Raw genomic sequence first — 23,105 nt, forward strand, 5'->3', positions numbered from 1 at the left:
CACAGGTTTGGGTAGTATATACCCATGTCTATTGCTCTGTCACATCGTCGAACAGCTTCTGTATAGCTGGCAGGAAAGCCTGCGCTTTCCTGAATTCCCCAAGCTTGACACGCATGTAATCAAAGGCCACCAGTATGATCTCGTCGAGCCTTGCCTTGTCTTTGCCATCCGCATCCGGCTTGACCTCCAAGTTCTCCTCAATCACCGGCACTTTCTGGTAGCGCTGGGAGAAGTGGGTGAGCAGGATGCGCCTGGCGCCCATCCTACGGCCAACATCAATGGCTTCGGACATGGTGGAGTGCTTCTTTGCGACAGCGTCTCCTTTAAGCTCGTCGTCGAACGTGCTCTCGTGGATCAGCAAGGTAACACCCTGGCCAATCTTGACAAAACTGTCGCTGGGACGACAGTCACCCGAGTAGGCGATCTTCAGACCCGAAGGCCAAGTAAATACTGTCGCCAAAGCCCCATGGCAATGGTCAACAAAGCAGGCGTCAATGCGCTCAATGCCATGAGCTTCAGTTTGCTCCGTACCGAAGATACGTGGATTGGCAATGCGCGTAACCGCATCGTAGTTTCTGAACTCGGTAAACGTCAGGCGGTTGTAGCCAAATTCTTCAACCTGGGCATATTCGCGGAGCCAGTCCAACATGTGCATATGTGACGCCACATGCAATGTTGCCGACGGGTTGGATTTGCTCGTCTCCTTGTTCCATGCCCCTATCACACCAGCGGTTCCCAAGTGATGGTCAGCGTGCAGATGGCTAATCCATACCGCCTTGAGCTCGCGCAGCACTGTGGGCAATTCCTTCCCGAACACGCGTCGTAATTGACCCATTGTGTTCTCGCCAGCGTCAAATAGGTAGTTACCGTACCCAGGTACTTTCACAAGAGTTGCAGACACGTTACGATACTTGGAAGGTAACGCGGACCCTGTCCCAAGAGTGATAACCTCCGCATCGCGGTTTGGTATATCAGATTCTACCTTCTCGATCTTCGCTAGGAAGTCGGTATCTTGCAACCGCTCACTTGCTTTATTGGCCAGCGCGGTAACCTCGGGGAACTGAGGCTCGCTTCCCGCCAGTTTTTCAAGGTCTGGGAATCCCACAATTTTGTCATCCTGATGCAGAAATTGGGGAGAGAACTGTATCATTTTGCCTGTTCGGCCAGCCTCGTACCCATCGGGAGCTTTGTTGATTGGGTGGCCGTGAAGCGTGTGCGCGTTACTGAAATACGGCAAGGGAAATCTTTCCGGGTCGATGCTGTGTAGTTTGTACGCTTGTGTCGCCACGGATTCCAGGGCAATCATGTTTGGAGCGGTGTCCCCAGAGCAGACGATATGACGGACCTTGGCTTGATCTTTCATGAAGCTTTGCAAGCGGGCATCGGTGGCGACGTCAGGTCCAAGCAACCAGAACATCACACAGACATTGTCCATAATCTCTGCATTCGACCATTCTGGCCGGTTTAGCAGGGGTTCGATGTAAAAAACGTCAGGTATATCCACGACGGCGAAGCCCTTTCCAAGAACAGTGTCTCCCAAGACCATTTCCGGGGTGACCACGGTACCGTCTTTGGCGGTGACGCTTTCACCCCTGGTAAGACTGCTGTAGTCCTTTTTCTGTATATCGAACTGTGCAGCCTTCTTTGGGTCGAATTTGCCCCGGCGGTCATGGTTTTTGACAATGTAGCATATTGACTGACGTGCCGGTTCTGTGTGGGGGAGCACCGGTACCATTGCGGCTGGCCACGGTTGGCGAATCAAAACTGGTATATTAGGGACGTCTCCGTCCCTGCCTGGTAAGGGTCCTTCATACACCTGAATGTGGCCATGCTCATCCCGTACAAACAACTTTGCCGGGAGCTTAGCCTCATGCAAAGTCGTCTCAACCAAAGCGTCCATTCTCCAGTTAGAGTTGAACATCTGGGTCACGACATTTTGAGTGGCCTGGAAGTCTTCTTCCTCGGTGCTGTCTCCTTTCACAGTGTCCGGTGCTTCCGAGTCATCGGCGCTTCGCTTCCGAGTCGCATCAACGGGAGCCTTGTCTGCGGGCTCTAACGGCACATACCAGACCTTGATGTTTGTGTCTTGCCAGTCGGGTTCGTTTGAACCCTGGTTGGATACGCGCGGATCATTCCGAATCTCGTGCGGCTTGAGCGGCAAGCCTTTCCGGAAGATGAAACGTCGTGCAGTAGCTAGGAACTGGGATAGGTTTCTGCCTCCGTGTATGCTCAACCGCGATAGAAGTTTGTCGGTGGCGGCGGATTTTCCCTTGCGCTGTCGCTCGGCGTTTTGTGCACCCAAATGTTCCCTTGCGCTGGCAATCACGTCGGCAAGCGTGAGGACCATGCCTAGCAAGCCGCCAGCACTGTGCCAATCTACAGGACCGGTGATGAAAACATCCTCTGTCTTGTTTAAGGCGATCTTGCGCTGTACCATGGCCCGTTGCGTGCCCTCTGAGATGTTACCAAACACATAGCGCCGGTCGTCAAAGTGAAGGACTAGACTTGTACCCGGTGTATCGGCAGTGGGAGTAGTGACGATCTGAATCCAGTTCAACATCTTGGCCCCGAACGCTCGTGCCCGCTTGTCGGCCTCGTCCTTTTTCTCGGCCTCGAGGTCTCTTTCGGGAACATCCACCAAGAAGAAGAACGGCTGCTTCTTCCCAAGGCGCAAAGTTGCCGGGACTGGTATGATCTTAAGGGTTGCTCCCTTTTTCGGCTCAAACAGCCCGTTGGGGATTTCAGCGCCCTCAAACGTTGATTTCTGGTTGGATTGGAAGCGATGCCGAGGTGGGAGAAAGGACCTCTGGGCGGACATGGGGAAGGCTTTGGGGCTCAAGGCGGAAGGGCCGCCGGGTTCACGATGTCGTTTTCGTGGTTGGGAAGTCGCCTTTCGGGTTTTCTGTAGGGTGGACGGGGTGACAAGTATGGGCGGGCCTTTGGCACGTGGGTGCAGCGCTGGAGTCCTCTTCAGCGCCTTCTGAGTCGCGGGAGGTACCTTCATGAAGCCTCGTTGCGCATTCTTGTTAAAGGGAGAAAGAAAAACAAATCCAACCCAAGTAGTAGGCTCGCAAAGCTGCAGCGCCAGGATGCTGCATGAGATGACTCTGTCGGCGAGAGGGTAGCGTACCTGCACTAAAAATCCAAAATTCTTATCTTATCGATGCGCCCGGCGCGCCAAAGGCCACGCTAAGGTCCCCTGTAACGTGGGGGAGACCCCAGCCCAGTTTAGAGGGCGTATCTTTCTTATCGTACGTACCTCTCTGTTGGTACATTCCCTGATGAGATGAGATGGGGGGTGGATTATTAGTCGTATAGTGGTATCCGAGACAAGTAGAGCAAACATTCCATGAAATAGCTACCCATAATTTTATCGACGTTATCAATACCGCCATTACAAGCTATGGCTCCAGGCATGGGTTCTTTTACGGGCCATGTCATGGGGGTTTCAGACGATCGGCCGTTTTTATCTGCCGGCCGCGGCTCGTCGGGGTTGCGGTATGAAGCAGGTGCTTTGATAAAACACCCCTATCTCCTCTCTCTCGTTCTTCTTGGTTCGATTCAAACCTACTCTGTTTTTTCCGGGCTATATGAACTCCAAGATGAACTATACGACTGCTCCTCACACGCTTGATACCCACCAGCTGGGCTCTGTCACCGGTCTTACTTTATGTCAGAAGTCGAAGCCCGTCGGGCACTCCTTTGGCGGCATCCCGTACGCTTTACCGCCCCTCGGAGCCTTCCGATTCAGGCGTCCAAGACCACTTCCGCTCCATTACAGATATGGTACCAAATCAAATCCAGGAAACTTCACAGGCAACTGTGCTGTCTGTCCGCAACCTGCTTGGCAGAACTCACGCAACGAAGAAAGCTGGAATGAGGACTGCCTGCATCTAAACATCTACATCCCCGCAGGTTCGGCCCCCAAGAACGGATGGCCTGTCTTTTTCTACATCCATGGAGGCTTTCTGCAATGGGGGAACCCGAACATGGCACCCGAGTCTATCACACATCTCTTGAATGATTCTGCTTTGCGGTGCATCATTGTGCAACCGGCGTATCGTCTGAACACCTTCGGCTTCATTGCCAGCGCCGAGCTACACAACGAAGCAGCCCGCGATGGTCATGCGGCTGGTAACATGGGATTCTGGGACCAACGCTTAGCCCTGGAATGGACGCACTCCAACATTCGAGCTTTCGGTGGCGATCCGGGCAATATCACCGTCGCTGGTTACTCAGCCGGCTCCCACAGCACTTTCCAGCAACTTGCACATGAGCTGTACTTTGTGCCTGACGAAAAGGCAGTCATCAAGCGAGTCATCATGTGGAGCAACGGGCCCGGCGTTCAGGCCAAAGGCATCGTCGAACAGCAAAAGCAATTTGACGAGTTGCTCAGAGTCCTCGGCATACCCTTGAGCCTGTCGGCTGAAGAGAAACTGAAGCGCCTACGAGAGACACCCGCCAAGGTGATTGTTGATAGCCAGAAGGATATGAGCATCACCGAGTTCCGCGCAACTACGGATGATTCTTTCGTCTCTCGAGAAACGATAGCCCATATCAACTCGGGCGACTTCGCCCGCCGCATGAAGAGACGAGGAATGAAGTTGATGAATGGCGAATGTCGAGACGAGCACAATCTCTATCGCCAGTGGAGGACAGCAAAGGACTCATATGATGGCGTGTACACCCGCCTCTGCGCAGACTACCCCGAGATTGCTGTATCAAAGCTACTCTTAGACTACTGCGGAGCTTCCAAGACTCTGCCTCCGGGTATGAAGGACTGGCAAGACCTTTTCGGCCATGCATACGCAAACCTACAGGTCCACTGCTTGGAGCGCGGTTTCCACAGAGCCTTGGTAGACCATGGTCTACAGCCTGGAAAAGATCTTCTACGATATCGAATCGAGTGGCGGGCCGAGTGTTGCGGATACCCTCCGGAATGGGGCGTGACACATGCGACAGACATGGCAATCTGGTTCTGGTACCCTGGCTTGACGGACGAGGACAAGCGGATCTTGAAGCCGTGGAACGAGGCTCTGGCAGCATTCGTCCATGGCGATGACGTTGAATGGGGGACTAAGGGAGTCAAAGAGGCGAGACGGCTGAGAAGTGACGGTAAGACAGACGTGTGGGCTGATAACCGATGGGAGGAGGGGCTCCATGTCTGGCAACTCCTGAATGAAGAGGCCGACAGAGTAAAGTCCCGTCTATAGAGTAACAAGACACGGCAGCTTCTAGTAATACTGGTTGAGGAATCATTCGCATATATTGAAAACTTATGTAGTAGTACGGCAGACATATGATGCACAGCAGCAATGCGTGATCAATCATGATGTACCGATTGGGATCAGACGGCCTATCTTATTGGTTGATCAGATGACCCAATGGGCAGAAATACCGAGATTACATCATACCTGCAAACCCGTGAACCCCAGCTAGAGAGTTTAGAAGTGACAGTTATGTCGTACGCGCAGTATAGCGAGAATACCAATGAGAATACAGATGAGAAAAGGATCCCATCTTGGGACACTTGGTTTCGTTTTCAGGGATCGCCAATGCCCGGGAATACCCGTCAACATGGACGACGGAATTGAGCTCAGGTCAATCAATCAATTACGCGCATGAATCGCCGACTGGCCGAGCGGAAAGCAAAGCGATGGCGGGGTTCGCCTGATGACGGCGTGTCCCAGTGCGGAACCAACAGGAGGGAACCACTTACAGCCGGATTTGTAACGATCCTCCATAACTTCCCTGGTTCCTCCATATCCAGCAGCGTCTTATTGATGAATGAATAAAAGCTGACTCAGCTATTGTCACTCACTCCGCACCACTGTCTTCAGCCTGTTCTCATGTGATGCCTCTGTCAAGACCTCTTGTGTTCACCCGACTGATTTCAAACATCAAGACTGCGTCTACTCGCATACCCAAACCCCCACTACTATCAACTCGCCTCCGTCCTTCAGCACCTCCCCCTCAGCTCCTCACCACCAGAAACATGTCGGGCTCAATCTCCACAGAGTCAGAGAAGCTGATCCAGCGGAATCCGCACCCGGATTTCAAGAAGGTCGAGGAGTCGCGGCCGGACTGGGACACCTCGGCCGCCTTCCGCTACACCAAGACGGCCGACCCGTCCTGGCAGTTCGGCGGCGGCGCCAACAAGCTGCACGCCGCGGAAGACGCGGCCAAGAAGCACGTCACGATTGACCCGTACGAGCCCGGGCGGCCGGCACCCTTTAACTACAAGCTGCTGATCAGCAGCATCGTGCCGCGGCCCATCGGCTTCGTGTCGACGCGGTCGCCCGACGGCTCTGCCACCAACCTGGCGCCCTTCAGCTACTTCAACATGGTGAACCACGACCCGCCGCTGTTCGTGCTGGGCTTCGCGGGCAACCTGGAGCGGCCCAAGGACACGCTCAAGAACCTGGTCGAGAGCAAGGAGTGCGTCGTCAACATCATCTCGGAGCAGTTCGTCGAGGCCGCCAACGCCACCAGCGTCGACGCCCCCTACGGCGCCAGCGAGTGGGACGTCAGCGGCCTCACACCCGTCAGCGACTGCCACGAGGTCAAGGCCGCGCGCGTCGGCGAGGCCGTCTTCAGCGTCGAGTGCAAGCTCGAGAGCGCCCGCGAGTTCGAGAGCCGCGCCACCCCCGGCAAGAAGACGGGCGTCCTCGTCGTCCTCGAGGGCGTCCGCTTCTGGGTCCGCGAGGACGCCATCAACGAGGAGCGGAACCTCGTGGCGCCCGAGGTCCTGCGCCCGATGAGCAGGCTGGGCGGCATCACCTATGGTCGCTTGACCGAGGGCCTCGAGATCCCGCGCCCGGTCTTCGAGAAGGACGTCGGTGGGATGGAGGGCTATGAGAAGTTGAAGAGCAACAACTCCTCTGCGTAGAGAGTCAACCTGCAAGGACCTCATTAAACTCTTTCGAGAATGCAAGTAGACTGCTAGATTTCATAGCTTGCGAAATGGAATCGGGAGGCATCCATACACACACATCTTGTTGCGATGCCGAACGCAAAAATAGACTCTGTTCCTCTTCATGTGTTCTCTTGAAATTGACACAAACAAGGCTTTGGGCCAGTGGACCACGCATGCTATCTAACCATTCAGACACATCTTAACGCCACCGAGAAGACCAAGCAAACCGTCGCAATTATTCCACAACAGCCAGAACTCCGTGGCCCAAGCCAGGTATAGTACCAGGGCGTGCATATAGCAAGACACAACGACAACCCCCTTGATCCATAACATCCAGTCGTACACAGTGTGGAAGGATGCCTCGCAGATTGGCCAATCCTGAAATGAAAAGAAAAGCCCCTGACTGAACACGCTAGTAACAAAATTTCAAAACTTGAAACTTTGACCGGGTTTGGAAACGACAAACTCGCAGCCGAGTTGAACCTCTTGCTCGTACTCCAGGAGCTCGCTCAAGATGATTTCTCCGGTGGACTCTCCGTCACTAAAGTTGTCTTTGACATGAATAATGACAATCTTCAGTCCCTTCAACGGGTGCACTGTAGGAAGGGGCGGCAAGGCAGCCTTCATCGTCGGGTCGAGGTCTTTGAGGGTCAACTCAGCGGTTGGTGTGGCGATATGTGGAGAGTCCACTGGCGGCTGTTCATCTGAGATAGAACCGTGGCCAGGTCCTATTGACACACCATTGGGAGAGAGTCTGGTCGATTTGGGTGAAACTGGTTGGTCGTCACCAGTAGAGCGGGCCACAACCTTGGGCGAACGTCCCAGGGCTTCCTCAAGATCTCTTTTGCGTTTCTTATTCGATTCAAGTCGGGAGGAAACTTGACGTGCGTGCTCGACCTCGCTGACCAAGGCTCGCAGTTCCTCAATGATGAACCGAGGACACAAGTGGCCGAACAGCCGATCATTCGTCTGGCTGTCGTCGTAGCTGCATTCGATAAAGATGGCTGCCAGCTGTCCACTGACGATTTTGGGCGCCGCCTCCTGCCAGATCACAGAATTGCGAGGGGACAGTGATATACTGTCTGGCTCCACATCGCCGAAGATTAAAACTTGGCGTCCCGTGTGTTCATCGCGGATGAAATAAGCGCTGGAGTCGTAAACACACATGTGTTCCCGTTCTTGACTGCCGGACATCCTAGTCATGCTGGTCGAGCGGAAGAGTGCAGAGGGACCCGAAGCTGCGCCACTGCCAGGAACACCGCGTGGCGACATCATGCTCACATCAGTGCTGCCGAGTCGGGATGATGACGCCGAACCACGGTGACTGTGGCGCTCAATGCAATGGCCGTGACTAACCCCGAAGACTTTGACGGCCAGCCCGTCTGAGATCTCGAGGTAGCCTTTGCCTTCGCCCTCTCCGAGAGCAGGGCTGCCCCCTTCAACGAGCCGCATGTACGTGATAAGCCCTGCACCGTTGTTCTCGTCGGAAAGGTTAGGCCATATTACATTATTGAAGATATGTGTCTTCAGGGCAGATATTGTCGAGGGGAGACCGGCTACCCGTTTGGGACGTGAGCCGGGAAGGCCAGCTGTATTGATGACGAAGCCACATATGTGGTCGAGGTGGGGGTGCGTGATGAGATAGGTGTCAATGAGCTGCCTTGCGATGAGAGAGGCATTTGCCGAAGGTGATTTTGATTTCAGCTCCAAGCCTGCAAAGGGGCCAGACTGGAGTATATGTGGAAGCTCGATGCGCGTCCCTAGGCCTTCCGGTTGTGTGTCTTCGAGTATGCGCGTTATGGCTGATAGGTGGACACCAGCATCGAGGGCTACTACCGACCCTCTGGCCCACCCAGCATGGGTTGATCGTACCAGCATAGCTGTGACATTGTTCTCTTGCGGACCACCGCCGGAGCCCTAGAAGCAGACAGATGATTGTCAGTATATGTGTATCTAGCAAGCCATACAGTCTGATGGAGCTGGGCTGTCTCGGCAATAGCCCCGGGGGCCAATGGAACATCGCCAGCAACATGCTGCATATGCAACGGATAATCGGGCCTCGGAACATGACACTGCTGGTCATATGCCACAGATATGGCCTGTGAAGTCAATAGGGCCTTCCAGCAGTATATAATCCCGAGCAGCCCTTGGCCCCCTTTGCTGGTGGGAGACAATGATGAGATGAGGCCATCACAGGCTCGTGCACGTGACACGTCCCAATGACCTGGCTCGCTTGTTTTTTTGGTGGCCCGCCCACTGTGGCACGGTTACTCGACTATCATTCCACTCGTTACCACACGTCCCATGCCCCTCGGGTCTTAAAGCCCCCCAACAAAGGCATTCGTCTTCTGCTTGAAGGACTAGCATCTTCCCCCCCCGTGTCTCTCTTTCGCCAACAATAGGCATGAAAGCAGTCGTCCTTTGCGCATCTGGCTCGAGCCGATCGATCTGACGGTAACTCCATCAAGGGCCACCCCACACCACTAAGTGGCGCCACGGAAGTACAAGTCATGGGTGCGCAATGGCGCAAGAAGCTCCTTGTGTGGCCGGGCAAGAGCATGCTCTGGCAGGACCTCCTCTGATCTGGTGAATGCAATGCATGCAATTGCAATGCATCCACACAGCAGCTGTCCCATGCGGTTTCCCATGAAGCACTTCTGGTGGCCGCCTGTTTTTTTGTTGGAAGTTCGACGCGAGTAAAGCTCCAGGCGCGTACGCGTGTATATGACCCCCAATGGTGGAATTGGGGCCATGACGTCCGTCCGGGAAAGGCCATGGACCAAAAGTGCGACTGCATTGACGGCCGCAGATTCGTGGACGGGCGCGCGCTGCGCAATGGGACAAACCCGAGGGCCGAAGGAAGAAGGCAAACGAGAGTGAATACGGGATAAAACAAGAGAAAAGTCGCTTACCAGTATGACAACTTGCAGGGCCGAGCCCTTTTCCTCCTCGTCCATCTTGATGAGGTTCGCGCAAGCTTTCTCTGAGAACTTCGGGCCCGGCTGGGGTGGGTTTTTGGGGGAGTGTGGTCAAGCTCTATGTACTAATAAGCAGCTGTCTCGCGCGCGTTGGTGCAAGCAAACTGAGTGCTGAGCCCAGCCCAGCCCGCTTTCTTTCGCTTTAGGTCCGTCCGGAAGTTCAGCCAGGCGGAGTTGGGTTACACGTGATCTTCCTTCCCTCCCTTGGGCCCCGTTTCTCCCTCCTGTCAAGTTGTTGGACGGGATTTTTGGAAGCAGGATGTTTTTCTTAAAAAGAACCGACTTGGGATGTTGTACTTGAAACAACACAAAGAGCGTTGCGTACTTTACCCGACGTGCGCATTTATTAGACGAAAGCCAATGTAGGACTACCAAAACCACCTTACCTATTTTCCACCCCTCGATTGTGCAATGGCCGCAATGAGTGCTTAGTGTGAGTTGAAAAGCGACAGTAATTGGAGGATTGGACTTATCATATGTCTATTTGCCTAGGCTACCGCTGCATTATGGCATCATATGCCTTGTATGGCTGGCTGTGCTAGTCACTCAGCTCTGCTCGCATTTGGCCATCATTGAGCAGCTTGTCCAGTCCAGGGTGCAGGTTCATTTTCCTGGGTGAGGCTTCTCGGGCTTGCCGCTGCATTCCTGGGCCATTTGGGACTAAAACTCCCAAGAATGTGCCCCACGTCGACCTGCGGGCGGCTGTGGAGTGCCAGATAGCGCAGATAGTGTACAGATACAGACCTTAGATCCCGCTGTACGACGTAGTATGGCCATGCAGGCACATATTGCATGCAGCGCTGAAATGCGACGGTACAATGCTACTGTACACATCAATCAAATCCTGTGTCCATTGTCTAGATACTTCCTGTATATGATTGTACCAATATTGATTTTCACCTACCACCACCACCTTTTCCTCAGGCGTTGTTTCCAGCAGAGCATCTTTGGCGCAGAGGCAACAACCCACCCCAGCCAGCCAGCCAGCCACCAGATCGGTCTAGGCAAGTACGTTTCCTCTCATTTTTGATCTCATATATTCGGCTGCAGCTTGGGGTGTTTATTAATACATACTCAAAACCAATATAGTCCGATATCATGTAAGCTTCAATTAGAGCAGAGTGTGTGCAATTGGCTCCATCCCTTACTGTGTTTTTTTTTTGTCTCGCATAGTTTTCTTATATATCCGCTGTTTCAACCGATACTTCGGCGAGAGCGCTCTTCTATCAACAACCGCCTGCTCATGAAGGAGCTCGTTTTCGTACCTAATATGGTTTCTCTCATCCTGCTCATGCGAATCGAACTGAACTGAATTCATCGAGAGCCAAGGATATACAAACAACGTGGCCTTCCAGCCAGCCAGTCAAGGAGCGATAATGGTGGGCCTGGGCAGTATCATTATCTGGTTCTTTTTTTTCTCCCGTTTTGCCTCAATTTTGGTTCCTACGTCGGACACTATTCAACATGCTCATGACCAGGAAAACACCTCGATTTGTCTCGTCTCTTCTGTACACGTATACATATGCGAACATGGTTTGCGGCCCGAATCCGGATCTTATGGAGTGGGTAAATGGTGGGTTTCTTCTTCGCTCTCCGTTGACCGTCCACCTGCCACCCGTCTTGCCCATGTCCAATCCCCTATTCGGCTTGACTAGAACTGTGGCGAGGCAGACACGAATGTGACGCCAGTTCACACATCGCTACGACTTGGTACCTGAGTTATGTGTGTGTACAGTAGTACTGCTGTGTCCTCGACAATGAATGGATTTGGATGAGAAACTAGTCAGCAACTGGATCTTTCCTCTTTTGCTATTGCTGCTACTCGGTGATAATATGTACCTAGATAGGGAAGGAGAGAAGAGATATAACCCAACAGCCTCTCCATCTAGACAATGGGGGAAAGGGAAAGCTTATATTGACTGTGGTGTTATACTTGGTGGTCCCACACATGCTGCTGCCTTGCCCTCGCAACATATTATTGTCCTTGAAGGATTTGGGCACTGGCCGGGATCGAAGCAGGATATATACATCTATATGCTTATACGATATACACATAGACCACCGCCTGAGTCCCACCATAGAGTGTCCTGAGTAGGTAGGTGCCAGATCAAACGTGTATAATTTTCAACTTCTAACAATCAATTGATCGGCCATTAGTGGGGGAAACCTTGTTTCTATCTTAACTTATGTAATCTTGTACCTGGCAGCTTTAGTGGCCCGTTGGTGGGGGAGCGTTTCTATTCTTAGTGACGGGTGTATTTCATAGGGCTTGGCGCTGTGAGTCTAACAGCGAGTTATCGGCCATGGTCTATAGGGGATTCTCAAGGCAATAGCTGGGTAATTGAACAGGGGCAACCTTACAGTCACCACTAAAGGTATGCTATCTTCAACCCTTTGTTTATATATCACTTAGACGAACTAGCTCTTGTCCAATTTTCAACAATGGTGGCTTTGCGATTTTGACTCAGCCTATATTTATTTTCTTGTTTTCTTCTCCATTGTCCAATCTACTGGAAACAGTTCCTTTCGGAGTATGTCAAGTATGCAGAAGCAATTACTCTGGGTAAACAAAAAACAGAGAAACAGTGCGTGGCAAAATATGACGTTTCTATACCTACCTTGCCATGGGTAGGTACCCGCCTCTCACCTTCTGCACTCACCTACTTCCCGTGCATGCAAAGCACGTGTGACTTACCTCGATGACTCGCTGCAGCGCCTCTTGGTGCATCGTTCACCATTGCTGCCGTCTTCTTCCTCGTCATCATCACGCTTCCGCTTGGCTGGCGAAAATGAGGACGCTGGTGACTTAGGTTGACTGTTTTCTTGGTTGTCAAAGTTGGTGATATCAAAATCCTTCTCCTCGGTATTCACCTCAACAGAAGTATCGTACTCTGCGACTTTGTAAATCTCTGAAGAGGCTTCCTCTTCTTGTTTGACAACAATGGTGTCATTTTGAGATGTAAAGTCGTAGAAATGCATGTGGGGATCATAGCCCATCACGGCGTTCATTGTATCTGGGCCCATGTCCTGCAGCACCGCAAAGTCAGATTCCAACGTATCTGACACCCCAGCGTCTCCAGAGACCCCCGGGCTCGGATTCATAGCTGCAGACGGATCCCAGGCTGGTATGTCATAAAGGGACCGAGAAGGCTCTGCAACTTTCACGAACTCGGGATGGATCGGTGGCTGCGGGCCCCAAAGATGCGGCGATTGCACATCGATATGAGCCACGCCATTGCTGGCTTGAGGTCCCACTCTCGCATCAACTGGTGTCTGACGCCGTCGTTTGGTGGGATGCGACATCTCTTCCGCAGGCTCTGACTTGTCGGAGGGACGCGATCTTTTGGCTGGATTGGCAGTCATCCATTCAGGCGGATTGAACTGGCAAGGAGAGTTCACTTCCTGTCCTGGGCCCATTCTATCCTCAGGCTTCGATTTGGAATACGACGCCTCCCACTTCGCTTGCTGACGGTTGTGCTTTTTCAGTTGATAATTGTTCCACATAAGACCGACAGCTTCAACGGGCTTTTTGTTCCTTGACGCTTGGGCGAAATCCAGATCGCCTTTGTGTGTATCCCTATCGCAAGAGTCCGGCTTCACGGCTCGCCTGCGTGCCCGCTGCTTGGCCTTTGCCTTTGACTCGAGTCCTAGGCTCTTCTCCATCATTGTGCTTGTCAGGGAATAGCGCCAGTCCCGGAATTCCTCTACCGCTTGAGCAGGAAGTCCTGATGGTGAAGACTTCCTTGCCGCATCCCGGCGCTCTTTTGCGGGCTGATACGCATCCGCATACCACTTACAGTAACCCGGCCATTTGTCCTGGAACCACCGTCTACAAGCCTCGTACTCATCTGCTTTCAAGGCCGATAAGTTTTGTTCTTCCTTGTCGAAATTTCTGTCATCCAAGCGCAGATCCAGAATGTGAGCTAGCTGCACCAGGTTGAAATACTTCTCAAAGCAGTACAGATGGCAGTACGCACTATTGTAGTAAGGGTCGATAGCGTCTCCCCTTTCGTTGCATCGCTCGTCAAAGATAACCCGGGGATCACCAGTCTTGATGGTCCGAGAATCTAACGCACAATCGCGCAACTTACACTTGTTGGAGTCGCTATTGGGGTAGCGGTCGTTCGCTTGAGCAGGAGTCCAGCCAATCCATAGGGTCAAGCCCGAACGACGTACATGTTTCCTACGTTGCTCACCGGGCTCGGGGACTCGCTTGGCCCATTCCTTACCTAGTTGGTGTTCCGACGGGTTGTCGAACAGGTACCAGCGCATCTCCTTCAAGTCGAAAGTCTTACCTTTTGCAACTTCGCCATACCGGTTATACGAGAACAGGGGCTTGTTGCCCTTCTGGATGGGCCCCCACGCTTTCCTTGGAGGTGGTTGAGCACCATAGTACATCTCCGACATAAGTCTCGGGTCCACTTGGTCGCCGTTCTTCCGACGCGTGTTGCGTTTAATCTTGCCATCACGGAGATCCGTGCTGCCACGCTTTCTGCGAGCATGGCGTTGCCCCTTGTTCATGGGGAGCGTTTCGATTGGGCCATTCAACGGGCTATTTTTCGGCTTCGGCTCCTCGCCAACGGGCACTGAGCTATCAGACTCCCCATACACGTAATCAGGGTCTGGCTGATATGCCCATGCTTTTTCCATGTCCAACGGCGCTGGAGCGCTTCTGCGAGCCGTGGTGGTGTTGCTGAAGGCCACTGGGGCCTCCATGGAGAACTCCTGCGCATCTTGGGTTATGCCAGACTGCTCCCAAGGGTGTTCGTTGAATGGGCCTGCTTCCATGTAGCTTGGGAACTCCTGCAGCTGATATTGTCCATCCGCTGCAAACTCATTCTTGACATCTACTTGCTCAAAGGCAAACGCATCTGAGAACAGCCCTTCGTCACCAGATGCCTGTGGCCAAAGGTCGGAGCCAGGCAGAACATCCGGCCCCGGCTCACCAGTGCCGAGACCATTGTCGCCGTTGGAGCAATAAACCCCTCCCAACGGCTCGGCTGGTTCAACCTCGAACTTCACATCAGGTACTTCGATATTGACAAAATCGTATTGGTTGAGAACGTCATCGCCCAGACCGAAGAAATCCGCACCCGCCATCCCCTGGGTCTGATCGACGTCAAAATCCGAAGAATAGGCCATAGCGCCGGGCGGTTCTCGTTTCTTCCAGTTGCTCTTCCGTCACGTCACTGTGATTTCCTGTTGGCGCTAGCTTGGTCTCCAGCGGCCAGTCACAGTAAATGAGAGAAGAGTGTCCCGCTGGGATGGCCGGATCGCTGGCTGTCCCGTCGTGTGACAAAGCAATGTGTTTATTGACTCGATGTACTCGTCATCCGAGAGCCGCCATCAAGTGCCCGACCGGCCAAGAAGCATTATCTATACTGCTTTTGAAACAAACACACCACATGGCAATTGTTCCGTAACAACAATGGAGCCCATTACACTATGGCAGCCTTTAAACAAGAGCTTTCATCAGGGTAGGCCAAGCGGGCAGACCAAACACAAAGACATCATTAAACTGCTTCAGCCGGGGAGCTTTGTTTGCTCGATTAACCCCTACCCTCAATTATTGCTCTACACTCTGACCCAGAACAGGGGGTTTGGGGTTTGCAAGGGCCTCGGATGAGACAAGCTGCATTTTGATATTGACAGCCGTTTACGAGCCTTGCCAATCCTCTGGGATGCGATAGGTACCTGGCATCTGTGTTAGTAGAACAAAGTAGAACAAACAAGCCGACAGGCCGGGTTACATGGGCATAGAAAACATGAGGCAGGGTTTTGGGGTCAGTCAGGCAGCCAGTAGAGGTGGCTCCATGTATTTTTTCAACAAAGGGGCTTCAGAGCTTTGGGCGTTTGAGGCGACAGGAAAGGAAAACGTGGATGTGGGTGCGTTACCCCTCACATTGCACGCACGATTCTGGGATTTTTCTTCCTCTTGAGCTGAGCACCGTGGATGGCAAAGATGTTTGCCTGCTCCTTTTAAAAGTAGGCATCCAGATTTGAGTCCGGGCGGAGAGAGCAAGAAGAGAAAAATGCATGGTGTGTAAGTAAGTAGGAATGGACACGGAATGGGCTTGGAATGGGTCTGTGCTTGTTCCAGAGGTTCCGTCCAACTCCTGAGCTGCATCCCACCTCAATCTTATCGACAGGGCCCAGGATCTGGATCCTTACAGTAGGCAGTGTACGATTAAGTGAACCGCCAACTCTGCTTGGACACAAACGGGACACAGTACTATGCATATATAACTACCTACCCCAATGGCCTACATGTGGCCGATTGCAAACACAACTGTCTCGTTTTCGCCTGCTGCGATCTGGAGATGTTGCATGGTTGAGGTGACGGATGTAGGCGGCCAGCCGGTTTTGCAGTGTCGAACACGAGGTGCCGTACATGCAGCGGCCCAATCAAATGGCTGCAGCCGCTGTTCCGCCCAGAGCCATAGTACCCATCGGGTTTAGGGCCTCAAATCCATTGGGCTATCCATTGGGGGTCCCCTGACAGGCCAGTACTGACCAGTAAGTAGACAGGCCCGACAGGCCAGACAGGCAAGACAGGCCGATTGCTTCTCAACTCGCCGGCGCTAGCTGTACCGTATCCCTCCCTCTTCTCTCTCTGTCTCTCGGTGAGGTCCATTCATTTACATATTATTACTCTATCGGCGCGGGAATAATAAGTCGATGTGGCCCGCCATTGACCTGACTCCTACTGCAAAGCAACCTGGATCCCTCTTTGGCCAGGACCAAGCAGTGCTGCCTCTTTCTTATTATGATACCCTTTGATACCTGACGCCTGCTGCGCTGCCGTGTGAGACCAACCTCGAGTCGCTTGTTGCTGCTGCCGGCTCTCCCTCAATTGACTTGAGCCTATCACCCGCTACGTCACAGCGCCGCCGCAACCCTTTGGATGAATTCTTAGGTCCACCAAAACCCACCATCAACTCTACCTACACCGGCGCGCGCTGCTTGTGGAACGCACACGCGCAACACCATGGCGCAATTCGATCCCAGCCTGCAGGAGAAGCTCGACGAGCTCGAAAGGGAACTCGAGGTAAGTATTTCCTTTCCTATCTTGCAGTGCCCTCCGTCGGCGCCGGCTTGATGCCTCCCTGTGCTTAGCGGGGTAAGGTCGAAACGAAAGCCGTGTGCTCTCCCCCCGAAATGACTGGCTCAAGTCACAGCACGATGCAACCGAAGCGTGATGTGTTGCTGACATGCTCTATCATCGTACATAGGAGGGAGATATCACGGAGAAAGGGTACGTTCGTCGACTTTGTCCAGGCCACCACGCAACACCAGTGGCCGGCTGCTTGGGTCTCATTGGGCCACTCTAACTTATTGAACCTGCTTTAGATTTCAGAAGCGTCGCACACAACTCCTCTCGCAATTTATGGTCCCTGGAGAAGAGATAGCGAAACCAACAGGCGGGCTGAGAATACATTCGCCCGACGATGATGTTTATGTTTCGAGCGATGGGCACCGCGGTGCTGCACTGGCTGCCCTGAGTTCCAATACCCCCGAGCACGGCGCTCCGTTTGCGCCACCGAGTCATATGTCCCACGCAGATTGGCGACCGCAGTCATCAGGCCCCCCCTGCCTCAAGTCACTCCTATGGCTACGATCATCCCGCAGGCCTAATGAGGCCAGGAGGCCCTCTGGCAGAGCACCGACCCGACCTGTCAGCCCGCGACTCGTTATTTCTCAACCCTGGCCCGTCGTACACAATGGGCTCCGATCCTCCGACACGCTCCGGGACCATGGTGTCTGGGGACTATGCTTTTCGACCCGAGTTCCAGGGGGCTACGGCCAGCAGCCTCCCGGCCAATACGATAGCCGGACAGGAACCATGCTAGACTCTCAGGGATACTTCTCCGACTTTACTGGCCAGCAGGCCAGTGACCAGACGCCCGGAGCTGAGTATGGCGGAGGCGCGCAAAGATATTCGTCCAGTGACGCCTTTTCCCCGACAGCTGCTATGGCTCCTCCTATGCTTACCGCGAACGATTTGCCGCCCCCGGAGGCGCTCCAATACCAGCTGCCTCTGGAACCGCGTGAAGTGCCCTTTGCGATACATGATCCCCATGACGAGAGCACAGCCATGTCCGCATTCGACAATATCGCTGCCGTCCTGCGGCACCGCGGGAGAACAACCGCGAAATTGCCGGCCTACTGGGTTCTAGATGCCAAGGGCAAAGAAATAGCCTCCATTACGTGGGACAAACTGGCCTCTCGCGCTGAAAAGGTCGCGCAGGTTATCCGTGATAAGAGCTCACTGTATCGTGGAGACAGAGTCGCGCTCATATATCGCGATTCTGAAGTCATCGATTTCGCAATAGCCTTGTTGGGTTGCTTTATTGCCGGTGTTGTTGCTGTGCCCATCAACGATTTACAGGATTATCAGAAGTTGAATCTTATACTAACATCTACACAAGCGCATCTTGCGCTCACAACCGACAACAATCTAAAAGCCTTTCAACGCGACATCACTACGCAGAAGCTGAATTGGCCCAAGGGCGTCGAATGGTGGAAGACCAACGAGTTTGGCAGCTATCATCCTAAAAAGAAGGACGATGTGCCTCCCTTGTCCGTTCCGGACCTCGCGTATATTGAATTCTCCCGAGCGCCTACCGGAGACCTCAGGGGCGTGGTCTTGAGCCATCGCACCATCATGCACCAAATGGCTTGCATGAGTGCTATAACATCCGCTGTGCCAAACAGCGGGCCTGGAGACACATTCAATCGTGCTTTGCGGGACAAGAACGGACGCCTTATTGGCGGCGGTGCCAGCAGCGAAATCCTCCTATCGTACTTGGACCCTCGTCAAGGTATAGGCATGATCATCGGTGTCTTGCTCAATGTCTACAGTGGCCATACAACGGTATGGCTAGAAAATAAGGCGGTCAGCGTCCCTGGACTCTATGCGCATCTCATCACGAAATACAAAGCGACCCTGATGGTCGCCGACTATCCGGGTCTCAGATTGGCTGCCTTCAACTATCAGCAAGATCCAATGACTACGCGAAACTTCAAGAAGGGCATGGAACCAAATTTCCAATCAGTAAAGCTCTGTCTCATAGACACTCTTACTGTTGACAGCGAGTTCCACGAAGTATTGGCCGATCGCTGGCTACGCCCACTCCGGAATGGTCGCGCTAGGGAGGTTGTGGCGCCAATGCTGTGTCTGCCTGAACATGGTGGCATGGTCATTAGCACAAGAGACTGGCTCGGCGGAGAGGAACGTATGGGCTGTCCGTTAAAGCTTGAACTGAGCGATGGATCTGAAAGCGATACAGACCGAGATGAGGAGAAGGAGAAGGAGGAAGAGAAGTCTGCGCCATCAAATGGGTTTGGTAGTCTTCTCGGTGGGGGTACGACTACAACAAAGGAACAGGTTGCTAAGAATGAACTTGGCGAGGCTCTCCTTGACCGGGAAGCTCTGAAGACAAACGAAGTGGTCGTCGTTGCTATTGGGGATGAAGCGAGGAAGAAGGCATCGACAGAGCCAGGTACCGTGCGCGTGGGCGCTTTCGGGTACCCTATCCCGGACGCTACGCTTTGTGTCGTAGATCCCGAGACTGGCCTGCTAGCGTCCCCTCATTCTGTCGGCGAGATCTGGGTAGATTCCCCTTCCCTCTCCGGTGGGTTTTGGGCGTTGCCAAAACACACGGAGCAGATCTTTCATGCACGCCCGTACAAGTTTGAGCCTGGTGACCCGACACCAACCCCCGTGGAGCCTGAGTTTTTGAGAACCGGCCTCCTCGGAACGGTCATTGAAGGCAAAATCTTTGTGCTCGGTCTATACGAGGACCGCATCAGACAGAAGGTGGAATGGGTCGAGCACGGCCACGAGGTCGCAGAGCATCGCTACTTCTTTGTCCAGCACTTGGTCGTGAGCATCCTCCGAAATCTCTCGAAACAAGTCTACGACTGCTCCGCTTTCGACGTATATGTCAACGACGAGCATCTGCCAATTGTAGTATTGGAGTCCACGTCGGCATCCACAGCTCCTACGACATCCGGTGGCCCGCCTAGGCAGCTCGACACCGCATTGTTGGATTCGATATCTGAGAAATGCATGGATGTCTTAATGCAGGAACACCACTTGAGAGTGTACTGTGTCATGATCACGGCGCCCAACTCCCTTCCGCGTGTGGTGAAGAACGGTCGTAGGGAGATCGGCAACATGCTCTGTCGGAAGGAGTTTGACCTTGGCAACCTGCCCTGCGTCCATGTGAAATTCGGCGTTGAGCATGCTGTGCTTAATCTGCCCGTCGGCGTAGACCCCATGGGTGGAATCTGGTCCCCTATTGCGTCGGACTCGAGAGAGGATATACTGGGCCCTGCAGACAAGCAATACTCTGGTATCGACAGACGGGAGGTTGTCATCGATGACAGGACTTCAACCCCTTTGAACAACTTCTCTTGCATCACAGATCTTATCCAATGGCGGGTAGCAAGGCAGCCTGAAGAGCTTGCGTTGTGCACCATTGACGGGCGCGGGAAAGAGGGTAAAGGGATCACCTGGAGGAAGTTTGACACCCGTGTAGCGGCTGTTGCCATGTATCTTCGCAACAAAGTGAAGATACGCCCTCGAGATCACGTCATCCTGATGTACACACACTCTGAGGATTTCGTATTCGCAGTCCACGCGTGCCTGAATATAGGCGCAGTCGTCATCCCTGCTGCCCCCATGGATGAGCGACGACTTAACGAGGATGTGCCAGCATTCTTGCATTTGATTGCTGACTATGGCGTCAAGGCCGTTTTGGTCAATCAGGAAGTGGACCACTTGCTCAAGACAAAACCGATTGCGCAGCACATCAAGCAGTCCGCACAGGTTCTCAAGATTGCGGTACCAAGCGTCTACAACACGTCGAAGCCGCCAAAACAAAACAACGGCCTCCGCGACCTTGGTATAACCATGGACCCAGCTTGGATTCAGCATGGCTACCCTGCAATCATATGGACGTATTGGACACCCGATCAACGCAGAATAGCTGTCCAGCTTGGTCATGATACCATACTAGGCATGTGCAAAGTCCAAAAGGAAACGTGTCAGATGACCAGTTCACGCCCAGTTCTTGGATGCGTCCGAAGCACCACAGGCCTAGGCTTTATTCATTCATGCCTTATGGGCATCTATATCGGCACCCCGACATACCTAATCTCGCCTGTCGAATTTGCTCAGAATCCCATTTCGCTATTCTTGACGCTCAGCAGGTATAAGATCAAGGACACCTACGCCACCCCCCAAATGCTGGACCATGCCATGAACGTGATGCCTGGTAAGGGCTTCACGATGCATGAGCTGAAGAACATGATGATTTCGGCGGAAGGACGACCACGCGTCGACGTGTTCCAGAAAGTGCGGCTTCATTTCGCAGCGACTGGGCTCGATAGAACGGCTATCAACACCGTCTACTCGCATGTGCTTAATCCCATGATTGCATCGAGATCTTACATGTGTATCGAGCCAATTGAACTGTGGCTTGACCAGCGAGCGTTGCGAAGGGGCTTGGTCATGCCTGTGGATCCGGAGAGTGACCCGAAGGCACTCCTTGTTCAGGATTCCGGCATGGTGCCCGTGTCGACACAAATCGCCATTGTCAATCCCGAAAGCCGGTTGCTGTGTCATGATGGTGAGTATGGTGAAATATGGGTTGACTCTGAAGCTTGCGTCAAGTCATTCTATGGCTCCAGAGATGCGTTCGATGCCGAACGCTTCGATGGGCGGACCATTGATGGCGACCCTAATATTAGCTATGTACGCACTGGCGATCTCGGCTTCTTGCATAACGTCAGTCGGCCTATCGGACCTGGCGGTGCGCAGGTCGACATGCAAGTGCTGTTTGTGCTTGGCAACATCGGCGAGACGTTTGAGATCAACGGCCTCAGCCATTTCCCCATGGACATAGAGGCATCGGTGGAGCGATGCCATCGCAACATTGTTCCTAGCGGCTGGTGAGTGGCTCGCATGATGATAACACGGCTGAACCCTGCTAACTCTAGAACAGCGCCGTATTCCAGGCCGGCGGTCTCGTGGTGGTCTTGGTTGAAGTATCCCGCAAAGCGTACCTGGCATCGATTGTGCCAGTCATTGTCAACGCTATCCTCGGCGAACACCAGATTATCATTGATATTGTCGCCTTTGTGAACAAGGGCGATTTCCCGCGAAGTCGACTGGCGGAGAAACAGCGTGGCAAGATTCTCGCCGGCTGGGTGACACGCAAGATGCGGACAGTCGCGCAGTTCAACATTCGAGATGGAGACGCGTCCGGGCTGGAGAACGATGCCCAGGTTGAAGCTCACCGCGCCAGTGTCGGAAGCCTGAGAAGCTCAGGCATCCCCGGGGCAAGTTCGCTCAGGAACATGGAACATGCGCCGCAGATTCTAGAACAGGAAGAGTTCGACCACCAAATCAACAAAATGGCCGAACTGCCGCCGGCGGAAATGTCAGCTAAGAGCAGCAGGCCGGTCAGTACGCTGCCTCCTATCGATACGAGAGCGGCAGCTCCGAGCGGGCAAGGCTATGATTTAGGCGGCTTTGATCCCCGCGGTGGTGATCCGCCGCTGTCGGGTCGACAACCTGCAGCAAGTACGCCACAGATTCGGCTACCCAGCGTAGATGGTCGCGAACCGATGAACCCTGCCGGAGGCCATGGGGTTGAAGATGATTGGTCTAGGGACGCCATCATGCATTTCAACCTGGCTGGTCAGTCATAGAGCTACGGTGCGATGACAAGCCGTGGGAGTGATTGAATCTTTCTTTTCTTCCCAAACAAAAGAACAGTTGATGATGAGTCAACGATGCCGGTAACCGGAGTTGGATGGAAGGACATCTGGGCATTGTTGAAAGGTACTTTTATTCACGGCCTCCCTTAGATTAGACAATAATACAGAGTAGCACTATACGAGAAATAGACTCTGTGGCACCCTTTGGCATGAATTTCACGAGACGGATGCGAATATATATGTATATACTTATATATCTTTCTGCCTTACGCGTAAAGTAGTAACGGTTAATGATATTTTTTTTAAAAAAAAGTAAGCCGGTTAATAGTGTAATAGGCCACCCCTTTTAATAGGTTACTTTTTTATATAAAGATTAATAACATGGTTTACTATTATACGACGTATATTACTTAGCGACGCACTTTAATTTAATTCTAATATAATTAAACTTTAACGTGTAATACCTTTATAACTATAATACC

At 53.0% G+C, this 23,105-nt stretch overlaps 6 protein-coding genes across 6 annotated transcripts; 3 read left to right on the forward strand and 3 right to left on the reverse strand.

The window, feature by feature from the left end:
• Positions 1-28: 28 nt before the first annotated feature.
• On the reverse strand, positions 29-3,004 carry PG986_013207 (uncharacterized protein; the record flags this gene model as incomplete). Its single annotated transcript, XM_066849429.1, has 1 exon — positions 29-3,004. One exon carries the CDS (start codon positions 3,002-3,004, stop codon positions 29-31), a length of 2,976 nt encoding a protein of 991 aa, XP_066693572.1.
• Positions 3,005-3,602: 598 nt separating this feature from the next.
• On the forward strand, positions 3,603-5,213 carry PG986_013208 (uncharacterized protein; the record flags this gene model as incomplete). Its single annotated transcript, XM_066849430.1, has 1 exon — positions 3,603-5,213. One exon carries the CDS (start codon positions 3,603-3,605, stop codon positions 5,211-5,213), a length of 1,611 nt encoding a protein of 536 aa, XP_066693573.1.
• A 782-nt stretch (positions 5,214-5,995) lies between these two features.
• PG986_013209 (uncharacterized protein) lies at positions 5,996-6,889 on the forward strand (the record flags this gene model as incomplete). Its single annotated transcript, XM_066849431.1, has 1 exon — positions 5,996-6,889. One exon carries the CDS (start codon positions 5,996-5,998, stop codon positions 6,887-6,889), a length of 894 nt encoding a protein of 297 aa, XP_066693574.1.
• Positions 6,890-7,342: 453 nt separating this feature from the next.
• On the reverse strand, positions 7,343-9,873 carry PG986_013210 (uncharacterized protein; the record flags this gene model as incomplete). The annotated part of the gene is made up of 2 exons (XM_066849432.1): positions 7,343-8,833; positions 9,829-9,873. The coding sequence occupies 2 exons, from the start codon at positions 9,871-9,873 to the stop codon at positions 7,343-7,345; spliced, it is 1,536 nt and encodes a 511-aa protein (XP_066693575.1).
• Positions 9,874-12,585: 2,712 nt separating this feature from the next.
• Positions 12,586-15,036, reverse strand: PG986_013211 (uncharacterized protein; the record flags this gene model as incomplete). Its single annotated transcript, XM_066849433.1, has 1 exon — positions 12,586-15,036. One exon carries the CDS (start codon positions 15,034-15,036, stop codon positions 12,586-12,588), a length of 2,451 nt encoding a protein of 816 aa, XP_066693576.1.
• A 1,846-nt stretch (positions 15,037-16,882) lies between these two features.
• Positions 16,883-22,614, forward strand: PG986_013212 (acyl-CoA ligase; the record flags this gene model as incomplete). Its single annotated transcript, XM_066849434.1, has 4 exons — positions 16,883-16,942; positions 17,127-17,149; positions 17,245-21,852; positions 21,906-22,614. The coding sequence occupies 4 exons, from the start codon at positions 16,883-16,885 to the stop codon at positions 22,612-22,614; spliced, it is 5,400 nt and encodes a 1,799-aa protein (XP_066693577.1).
• Positions 22,615-23,105: the final 491 nt, after the last annotated feature.

The sequence above is a fragment of the Apiospora aurea genome (assembly GCF_038362705.1).
Source record: "Apiospora aurea strain CBS 24483 chromosome Unknown utg000009l_segment0_segment0, whole genome shotgun sequence".
NCBI lineage: Eukaryota > Fungi > Ascomycota > Sordariomycetes > Amphisphaeriales > Apiosporaceae > Apiospora > Apiospora aurea.